The 11568-nt window shown below is 30.6% G+C and overlaps 2 protein-coding genes across 3 annotated transcripts; both read right to left on the bottom strand.

Annotated features, from left to right (window-relative positions):
• Positions 1–2694: 2694 nt before the first annotated feature.
• Positions 2695–6618, bottom strand: LOC140960446 (bet1-like SNARE 1-1). 2 transcript variants are annotated; one of them, XM_073418715.1, is made up of 6 exons: positions 6498–6618; positions 6207–6291; positions 4360–4504; positions 3532–3588; positions 3378–3437; positions 2695–3296 (listed from the first exon to the last, which is right to left on the bottom strand). In XM_073418715.1, the coding sequence occupies exons 2-6, from the start codon at positions 6218–6220 to the stop codon at positions 3207–3209; spliced, it is 366 nt and encodes a 121-aa protein (XP_073274816.1). In that variant the 5' UTR covers positions 6221–6291; positions 6498–6618; the 3' UTR covers positions 2695–3206. The 2 variants fall into 2 exon arrangements, with proteins under 2 accessions (XP_073274816.1, XP_073274815.1); XM_073418714.1 differs by having other exon boundaries at positions 6454–6549.
• A 568-nt stretch (positions 6619–7186) lies between these two features.
• On the bottom strand, positions 7187–8486 carry LOC140958461 (protein OXIDATIVE STRESS 3 LIKE 1-like). The gene is made up of 2 exons (XM_073415908.1): positions 8115–8486; positions 7187–7877 (listed from the first exon to the last, which is right to left on the bottom strand). The coding sequence occupies exons 1-2, from the start codon at positions 8405–8407 to the stop codon at positions 7415–7417; spliced, it is 756 nt and encodes a 251-aa protein (XP_073272009.1). The 5' UTR covers positions 8408–8486; the 3' UTR covers positions 7187–7414.
• Between the last annotated feature and the right edge of the window lie 3082 nt (positions 8487–11568).

Raw genomic sequence — 11568 nt, 5'->3', positions numbered from 1 at the left:
ACAATAAATAAATAAACAATAAAATAAATATTATTACTTTTGTTACCTTTTTCTTCTGTTTTGGAGCTTGGAAAAATATGGAGGACTTTTAGAGCTTCATGCTGATAACGTGTTGTGAAAAAGTAAAAATTTACGGTAAAAAGTAAAAATCTCAAACTTTCAAAATTATCACACTACACACTTTATAATATTTTTCTCTCAACTCAATTGTGATTTTTTTTCACAAATGAGAGATCTATTTATAGAAAATATTTACAAATAATCCAAAATAAAATCATCATTACTTACATCATCACACACTAATTTTCAATATTTACAACTCTTATTTTCAACATTCAAATATTCAACATACACATTTTAAATATTAATTTTCAACAGTTTCACATTTATTTATTATTTGAATTTTATATTTATACAACATTTTTTGGGTTGTGGAAAAAATAAATAAATAATATAATATGTTAATATATATTAGGTTAATGATATTAGATAATATGTATATATTTTCTAATAACCGGTGAAGTACTTTAGAATTTGAAAACAAAATTAATATATTGATCAGTTGAAATAAAATATAATGATATCGTATCATTTTGGGATGTGATAAAACAAATTTGAATTAAAATTAGTGGAGATTAAGTTTAAGTGATACACTATTTTTAAAAAAATTAGATAGAAACTTTTTTTGGTTGATTGTCAAATATACATTCCGGAAATAAAATTAAGCACACGCTAATGGATTTTATGCTACTTCGAGAGTATTACTCTTGATACATTTGTATATATGATATTTATATGAATATCTTAATTCAAAACAAAATATATGAATGTCATTTAGACGATTCGGTGAACATAATGTATAAAAATACTTAACACTCCCAAAGTAATGGAGGAAGACGAAATTTCTTACTTTCGAGTCGAAATTAAAAACATAAGATTTGGTGTTGAAATTAATATATATTTTAATTCCATAAGTTCCCTTATATAGTTTGCAATTTATTTTTCTTCATTCAATTTTTATCTTACATTATTTCCTAGTTATTATTGGTAATAATGAGATACTTCAATTTCCTCATGGAAAAAAACGTGTGTGAGACAGTCTCACGGGTCGTATTTTGTGAGACAGATATCTTATTGGGGTTATCCATAAAAAAATATTATTTTTTATGTTAAGATTATTGCTTTTTATTGTAAATATCGATAAGTTTGACCCGTCTCACAGATAAAGATTTGTAAGACTGTCTCAAAAGACCTATTCATCTTTTAAAGTGAGAATGAATGACATATATGTCTTAAAACCAAAGTTGCAAGTTTCATGCTAACTTGCTGTATTGAATGTCCACCAAATTGATATATGATCATCCATCTTTTGACTCACGAATTTTTCATTCATATATTATTTATTTATTAATGAAACCCAAAAAAAAAAAAAAATCTAAAAATCCATAGAACAGATTGACACAGTTGTCCTTGTTAAAATATGCGACGAGAAAATTTAGTGCAAACAAGCAGCTTCAGATTGGGAATTTATGGGCAATGAATAGTTTATTAAATTTCACTTAAGTACAGACAGCCTAGCCTGATACAGCTACCGAGTCGTTTATTTTATATTATTATTAATTAAGTAATCAGCCCACAGAAAAATTAAGAACATGGATCATATAAGTAGGGGAGTCATATGTTAATTGAGGGTGAATAATTGTCTTCTGAATTGAAAAAATCCCTCTTATTGTTTCAAAATATTTTTAAGATAAAAATTATCACACTTTTACGGAAAATTAAACAAGAAATGTATTCGCAAATACGATTCATTAAAAATGGACAAAAAATAATATTAAAAACACTTTAATTATATTACTTTGTTTCTGTCTTTTCTTCTCTTTTATGATAATTTAATTTTCAGTCATTATCCTTCGATATATAGAGTGTAAACACACGTGATAATACAATTGTTGATAAGGGTTTCTCTCGAAAATTTTCATACGATCTACAACCTGATGATAAAAGAAATCGTTTTAACAAATTCGAAATCGAGACAAGATATAAATGCTTGTTCTTAAAACGAATTTACAACGCACATGATTCTATTATTTTAACCTCAAATATTATTACTCTTGAATTTTGGAAAAAAGAAAAAAAAATCCAGGTGTACTGGAGGAAACCAGATTCCCAAGCTTGCTGATTGGCTGGAAAGATGGGACCCAATGTCCGACGACAGATTCTTAATGCTATACTAACGTCATCCTAGTAGGCTTCACCTACCCCCCAAGTTATTATCATTATTTACGCTTACATCGCATACACGCCTCCAAATTTAGATAATATTCTTATCCAATTCCAATTAATAATTTACAACTTTTTTTCTTTTTTGACGACAATTTTACTAAAGAAAACAATAATAATGTGATACAAAAATAACATTTTTACCCCGATACTCTGTGTATCTATCTCGATACCCGATAAGTAAATAAATAATTAAAGAAATGAGGAGTTTAATTAGATTGAAACTCACCCATTTTTATAAATATAATAAATAAATTACCATTTTGGCTCAATAAAGTTGGTATATGAACGAAACATGCAGATTTCCGATTGAACTCAAGGTGTCCAAATAAAGACATATATAAATATATTGAGCCCATCAATANTCAACAAAAGAGTAAAAGTCAGACCCTCACAAACGATAGGATTTATCGAAGAAAATTTAGTAACATAATGTGCAACCATATTCACCATGCTTCGAACATGAACAAACCTTGCATTTGCAATTTCATCCATTAGCTTCAAAGCTTAAAGAGCTTGGATTCCAGTACAACTCAAATCCTAACTTGGATTGATTACTGCTTGTACCGAGAAAAGATAATAATTCAGTTTGTATGGGGAAATAATGTTGTTCCTTAGCTTTCTTCAGTCCTTCCCCGGATTGCAAGAAGTTCCCCTTCAACCACCAAGAGAGGTTAGGCTCAATATACACTCATAATTACTTTGGTCTCGGTCAATTTTTTGTTGCGTCTGGTTAGAGGCTATATATATATATATGAAACAAGAAAGTAAGTGTTGCAACTGCACATTTTATACAAAAGATACCATGTAATTCCATTATATCTTGCAGAAACTTGTAAATACTGTTTCGATAGTTTAACAAATTGAACATTCCACAAGTTTGCTGATCCTCCCTCCTCCGCCATCACAGGAAGTAAAATCATTCACCTCGTAAGATAATATATGAGGAGGAAAATGACCACAAAAGATGCCACGAGTGTGAACATACTCCGGCTTGATTTCTTCTCAAACACCTAAAGCCAAGTGGAAGGAACATTCACATGCAAAGAGCGAAAAAAGGGGGAAATGATATTGAAAAAAGTAGAGGTAAATACCATCTTAAATTTATCCATGGTCCCAGATAGAACTCCTCTTGAGGTATCCATGTCATTGCCCTAAATCAAAAATTCGAATTAGGAGCCAATAACTGATGTTCGTAATATCAAGTAAAATTTCAAGTTGTGGGATCGGTCACGATGATATACACACCATTCTGTCAAGCATACGGTTATGAGTCTCGACTTCTTCGTTGATATCACCTGACAGCTGTTCATGTAATTCACTGTTAATACTGGGACAGTAATGCATAAGATGATAATTTAGAACCAACCATGCAACATAAATCATACATTGAAACAGGTTGAACAAAATCATGATGCGCACTCAAACATCATCGAATGTTGCAGAAACACATGAAAGAATGCAAATTCTGGCTAAATAATGACTTCATACATATTAAAACCTATTTATCCAAGCTAACTGTTGCTGTTTCAAACAAATGTTTCAAGGATATCAGTAGCAAAATAATTCCTTTTATTTTATTCTCTGTGATGAAGATAACACAGGTTAAATGCTTCAAAACTTTTTATTACAGAAGTTTTTTTCAAGAAAATAATTATTCGCCTCAACTATCGAGTTTCTATGTGCAGGATAAGAGAAAATAAGTGATTGAGAGGATACAAATGGAAGCTGTTGAATCTGACACCAAAAGCAAAACAACTGCAAAAAAGCATTCACATGCGCTGTCATCCAAGAAAATTCACTTGGGCACAACTACAAGTTTTTGGAAACACTCAGCATACACCAGAAACAATGCTACAAATGAGCGGGTATAACTACTCTTATCTATTATAGTTAAACTTCCATGCAAACATATACGCAGCGCCTTCACATCATCTGATCATCATAAGAGGAGTAAAAGCCTTAACTTCGTATATATCAATATGTGAAAGCATTATTTCTGAAATTACCATTTGCCAAAATCTGGAATGATGTCAACCTTAAAGTAGAAGACATACAATCAAAGAATCAACATACCCTTTTCAGTATAGCAACTCGATCTTGCAGTCCATCAATTGCTCTATCATTCTCTTGCTCATCAATTTCATGAGAGTAAGATGATGAAGACCTTATACCTCCTTCCTCAATACCATCAAAAAGAGCAGCTCTGTTATTGCGATCCCTAAACTCAAAATAAAATTTTAGCTACCAAGTATAAAATGAGGATATCACTGAGCCGGTAGTTCCTTAAACTTTAAAAAGATTACTGATGATGTCAGGATGTTCTACACACAATCTTTAATTTTATTACGAGGGGAACTCAATTCAGTAGCTTACATTTCTACACTTGTTACATCGATATTCAAGTATCTAACAGTGTATACATTGTAGGCACAAATGCATTTAATCATATGTACTGGCAACAGTATACAATAGCAATTTACCAGTGTATCAGTAAGTTGCAATTGCAAGTTCCTAGAGGGAATAGCCATATGACACCTAAAATGCGAATTATGCGGTGAGCTTTTTACAGAATAACAGCATACAAGCAATCTTTCAATATCTGTTGTTTCCTTGCCCATACTGATTACTGATTGTCGATGAGAAATAGTAGAACTACCAATTGTAAGGGAATTTAGGCAGCTTAGCAGTACCATCTTGTGCAATTTCATCAAGCAATTTATAAATATCAATTGGAAAGCAACGCCAAAACCAATCTCATTTACAACAGCTAGTTCACTCTCCATACACAAAAGAAAATATTACTGAATTTTCCGGTATTAATTTTTTTTCCTTTTTTCGTTTATAGTAAAATTCTTATTTTTAATAGGTAATAGGTAGTATATTATTATATCTTATAAGTTGTCTTAGGAGTTCATAATATGTAAAATCTAATTTTAAAATATAAGTGGTTAATATGTTTCGATAAAATTAAATACAATAATGGAGCTTAGACATTTAATATAGGAATCTTTCATCATAATTACAAAAAAAGAACAAATAATTCAAATGAGTATTTTTGCATGTATTTTGGAATCTGCATCATTGGATTTTGGCAAAGTATATCGGGGATAATAAATTTTGTTGGGATATTTTGTTATTTAATTTAATAAATGCTAAAACAAAATCGAAAAAAATATGAGGAGGTGACCCAATCTTTTCTTTCTAAATAGCTTACTTTGATATCTTACAAGCTCTTTTAATTTTTTTTATCAAACCCTTTTTCAAGGCCCTTTAGACCAGCTAACCTCAGCCGAAAGCCCTCTTCTTAATAACAAAGAGACTAGCTTCTGTGGGGGCTTAATACTTCACATCCTACAGACTACAGTGTCAACAGTCAACAATTTAAATCAAACAAAACTTAATCGAAACCACATGCAAGGCTCTTCGTTCTGAGGCCATCTCCAACCACAAAATCTATTTTGGTGCAACTTTTACTCTAAAATAGTGCGATTTCTGCACCAAATACAACATTCATCTCCAACCCATTTACTTCAAATCTTACGTCAAAAAGAATATTCTCGAAATATTCTTTTTATTTTACATATATTAATTATTATATTTCATTTAATAAATTTTTAATTATGATTAAGATTTTATTATTAATAAATTTAAATAATAATATTTAAGNCAAACAAATAAAAAAAATCAAAAAACAAAAAGAAAAATAAACACTCAGTGGGGCTGCCCTATTTTGGCAAAATAGCGCAGCCCCCATTGGGGGAAGAAAAGCTGCACCATTTTGGTGCGTTGGAGATGGTCTGAAAACATCAATTCATATATCAGCACTATTTTCTGACCAGTTCAACAATTTGGTAGAATTAGACAAGCGCAAGAAAATACGCAACTAAAAGTCAGAAATAGGAAAAAAAAAAACGACAGACCTTCTTGAATTCATAATTTCGGAGATTGAAACGTCTGGAGACGACTCACTGGACGACAAATCAAATCGCAGATCGGAACCGTGTCCTAAAAAACAAATTAAAGGCAGCAGACAAAAATCACATTAGTTTAAAAAAGCAAACGATCGATAACATAGGAAATCTGAATTGAATTAATTTTTCAGTGAGTAAACTGAATCAAGAAACACACAACAAGGGTTTAGTCAGGACAATAGAAATTCTCACTTACAATTTTGAATATGAAGAAAAGAAATCGACGATAGTTAGGTTTACCTTAATCAGCAAATTGAGGAAAATAACATGAAACCTGACATTCCTGTGTTTAGGTGTACAATAAATTTAATTTTAAAAATAAAATAGGAAGACGAGAATTCCTTTTTTCAGTGGGCCTTGTAATAGGAAATTTTTTGGGCTCATTATGGAGTTATTGGCCTACATTTCAACTGTTGAGTCACCCACAGGCTTTGCAAGTTCTGGAAATTTATTTCTTGTGAATTTTTATCAAATAAAGTTGAATAATATTTGTTTGTGTTAAAAATATTTTTTTGGCTCAATATGATTACTTCATTGAATTTTTTTCGAGAAACTCAATTAAATTGGTCCTAGCTCTATAGGAAATATTAAACAGAGGCATATATCAATCATTCTAATTTGTATGATGTTGGGACATGCAGTTACTTACTTACGGATTTAAGCAAATTTTGTTATACCTTTGCGCTTTTTAAATTTCTACGAATTATATAAATCTATCAAGAATTGTTTTCCACAATTTTCAGCATCTTTTCTTTCGTTTTTCTTTGTTTTTGGAGATTTTATTTGTTTAAGAGCTTATAATTAACAGTAAAAATATTGTTTCAATAGTTAGAAGTCAGAATTTTTACATTTTCATCTACACAAAATGTGTGCAAACAATAATGTAAAGGCTTTATTTTAATTACATTCGGATTATGCCCAAAAAAAGAAAATAAAAAACTTCTAATAATTTATTCCAGTATTACGTTATGATTTTGCCCCAAGCTGTATGCTTAAACGGTCACTAAAACGGACAGGGGCAGAAGCATGTGAGAACAAAACAAGAACATACAAATGTCACCACCTCCAAGGATATGTATCGCTATATCAGAGTTCACAGGGTGACAGATGCAAAAGAAAACTCCACGTAGCAGTTTTATTTTCCTCTGTTAATTGATTTATGAGCCAGGAATGCAAGGAATTGAAGCATCAGTGGCAGCACCTTGCAGATCCGACAAGGAAAACGATCTCCAAGAAGAAAACTTATCAGCAGGAGGTGACGATGGCAGCTCACTACATATAGTTCTTCTCGCATTAGGTGGTAGAGGAGGAAGGCTGCAACCAAGGGATGATGAAGTAGAGTTTGAAGTTTCACAATTACTGCTCTCACCACAGATGGAAATTGCTGCCAGAGCTAACATACTCCTAGAATTGTTGGGTCTTTTTGATATCCCACCACGGCTGTTCCTTGTGGGATTTGAAGTCCTCTCCCAGAAGTGTTTATATGCCATTAAGTTCTTGTGTTTCCTAGTGTATGCATTTTCCGGTTTCGTAATGTCGTTCATAGAGGAGCAAAATGCAGAATCTGATAGACTGGTAAAAGATTTCGATTTGCCATTGTAGAACTTTGATATGCTTTTCCTATATTAAATAAATTACACAGTCCATCAGCAACTTGCCACATAAAGCAAAAACAGTATAGAACGATAGATCGACATCTTCACGCAATTCGCTAACATACCCAACACCACTCTCTCAAAACAATATAAATCCATAAATCCGAAGAAATACCTCTCTTAATCCAAATTCAAAGGAATAAATTTATTTCCAAATTAAATAAAAAGAGGCCTATTACAAAAAAAAAAAAGAAAAACATACTTTACAGGTAGAACCTGCTCCAAAGCATCTAAAGCCCATTCTTGATTATATTTACTCTGCACCTCTTCTCCTTCCCCACCCCCTCTCCCTCCAGAAGACTCCTCGTCGCTATTCTTTCCAATTGATGACGTGGACGACGAAGACAGCAAAGCATTCCGATCCTCCTCCTCCACCAGGGAAAAGTCCGACGAGTTATGGATCGACGAGGCGCAGGTCATGTTTCGGTGAACAAAACCCGGTCTCTCCATCGATTTATCCGAGCCAGAGTTGTTCCGCTCCAACGCTATCGACATTGCCGCGAAGGAATCTCTGTTCGTATAGGTGTTGAGAGAAGACTGATGGCCGCCTTCAAATAAAAGATATTATCTTTTCCAAATTATTTATTCGAAATGATGTTTTCGAGTTTCATCTCAGCCGTTCATTATAAATTGATCCGATCGAAATGTGACGTGTTACTGTTTTTAGGAATATTCCTTTCGGATTTTTTGTCAAAATACCCATTTTGGATAAATCTATATAATATTATATTTGCTCTATCCATAATCATATCCATTAATCATATAATCACAAAATAAACCATATTATTTACAATAAAAAAATTAAAAGTCATTATAAAATATCTTAAATCTAAAAAATAAAAAATATACTGCTTGAGTAATAATTTTAACTTATTATAAGAAATTTAATGCTAAATAATCCATAAAATTATAAATTTTAATACAATCTCTGAATTTTTTAACATAAATAAATATAGTCCATAAAAAGTTATTTTTTTATAACATATACTGTGGGTACATGATTACTGATACTAGCCATTAGGTATCCTCGCACGTGGTCTTTCGTCTTGATTTTTAGTATGATTAAATTTTTTTCCTACAAATTTTATCTTATAATATAGGTTTTTTTTTTTTAAATATTATAAATTAATAAAATCATTGTAAAAATATAACAAGTTGCAAAATTTTGTAAAACTAGTACAATCCGGGACTTACTGTCCTGGATTCAAATTTTTTATTATTATTTTTCTTGAATCCGTGTCTGTCCGGATTAAAAAATAATAATAAAAGGGATATCGGCGACTGATAATGCAAAACCGTCGTTTTTGGCGACGGTTTAACTTTACCGTCGCTATTAGCGACGATTTAACACAAACCGTCGCTATGTCGACGATTTAATACAAAACCGTCGCTATTGGCGACCGTGTAACACAAACCGTCGCTATTGGCGACAGTGTAACACAATCCGTCGCTATTAGCGACGGTTTTATCTAAAACCGTCGCTAAGAAGATTCTGTGTCCGTCACAAATGATAACGGATTCAATATCCGTACCACCACCTGGTGATGCTCTTCATTTTATCACCGAAGCCGAGCAACTTAGGAGCAAAAATATTTCTTTCAATCACCAAGCATCGAACATTCTTTCCAGCACCGGTCTTCAGACTTTTCCATTTGATTATTAACGTAAGCCTCCTGCATTTTTCAAAATATTTAGACGTAACAATTTTTTTTAATATATTTTATATTGTTCGTTCATTATACCAGTTTTAAGTTTCAAGTTTTAAGTAATAACAATAGTTTTAATATTAATTGTATTATTGGAATTGTAATACTGTAATTTAGAATTTTTGGAATAATAATAACGATACTTAATTTAATTATAATAATTATATTTACGTGATATAGTATTATATCTACACTAATTACAATAATTACAATATTTATATTTAATTTATTTATCAAATTTATCCTTTAAAGCATGTTGATGAAACATGTATAATAGGAACTTATCAAGGTAATCCTATTTCTTTTCAGTTTATAACTAAACATGTTCATAGAATTCTTAATGAATTACAAGAAAAGATTGATAGAAAAACTTTTCGAATAAATTCTTTAAAAGAAGAAGTTAAAATTTTAACTATAGATAATACATTAAAAAATCCTAAATTACAGGATAAGATTAAATTTATTTATAATAAATTTTCATTAGATATATGTAATGATCTTCCAAATGCTTTTTGGAACAGAAAGAAACATATAATCTATCTTCCATATGAAGAAGATTTTAAGGAAATAAATATTCCTACCAAGGCTCGTCCTTGTCAAATGAATTCTGAATATTTAGAATTATGTAAAAAAGAAATTCATTCTTTATTAGAAAAAGGTTTAATAACACCTTCTCAATCTCCTTGGTCATGTACTACTTTTTATGTTAATAAATATTCTGAGCAAGAAAGAGGAGTACCCAGATTAGTAATAAACTATAAAACCTTAAATAAGGTTTTAAAATGGATTAGGCATCCTATTCCTAATAAAAAAGATTTATTAGATAGATTAGTCAATGCAATCATATTTTCCAAATTTGATTTAAAATCAGGATTTTGGCAGATTCAAATACAAGAATCTGATAGATATAAAACTGCTTTTAATGTTCCTATAGGACATTATGAATGGACAGTAATGCCATTTGGACTTAAAAATGCCCCTTCAGAATTTCAACAAATTATGAATGATATTTTTTATCAGTATAGCAATTTTATAATTGTTTATATTGATGACATTTTTGTATTTTCTAATAATATTGAATCTCATTTTAAACATTTAGAAATGTTTAAACATATTGTTATACAAAATGGTCTTGTTATTTCAAAATCTAAAATGATTTTATTTCAAACCAATATTAGATTTTTAGGTCATATGATTGAAAAAGGGAAAATTATTCATATCCAAAGAAGTATAGAGTTTGGATCAAAATTTCCTGATATTATAACTGATAAAACTCAGTTACAAAGATTTTTAGGAAGTTTAAATTATATTTCTCCCTATATTCAAAATCTTACTAAAGATTCTGCTATCTTATATGATAGACTTAAGAAAAATCCTTTACCCTGGACAGATAAGCATACTAAGGCTGTTCAGATTATAAAAGAAAAGGTTAAAAATCTTCCTTGTCTTATGTTAGCAAATCCCCAATGGGATAAAATTGTTGAAACAGATGCTTCTGATATAGGTTTTGGTGGAATTTTGAAACAAAAAGATCCCCAAACTAAACAGGAATATCTGATTCGTTTTTATTCTGGAAAATGGAATAATGCCCAAAAGAATTACTCTACAGTGGCAAAAGAAATCTTAGCTATTGTTAGATGTATTTTAAAATTTCAAGATGATTTATATAATCAAAAGTTTATTATAAAAACTGATTGCAAATCAGCAAAATTTATGTTTAATAAAGATTTTAAATATGATGTGTCTAAGCAAATGTTTGCAAGATGACAGGCTCATTTAGCTCCTTTTGATTTTGAAATCATTTATAAAAAAGGTGAAGATAATCACTTACCTGATTTCTTAACTTGTGAATATTTATCTTAATGTTTTTATTTACAGATATGTATTCTCGAGGTAGAGGTGAGTCCTCTTATAGAGGACGAGGTGGTAGGGGAAAACCCCCTAATATTA

Source organism: Primulina huaijiensis, chromosome 15 (assembly GCF_012295235.1).
Source record: "Primulina huaijiensis isolate GDHJ02 chromosome 15, ASM1229523v2, whole genome shotgun sequence".
NCBI classification, from domain to species: domain Eukaryota; kingdom Viridiplantae; phylum Streptophyta; class Magnoliopsida; order Lamiales; family Gesneriaceae; genus Primulina; species Primulina huaijiensis.
Note: the sequence above shows the minus strand (reverse complement) of the source record. Positions and strands in the feature narration are given on the sequence as shown.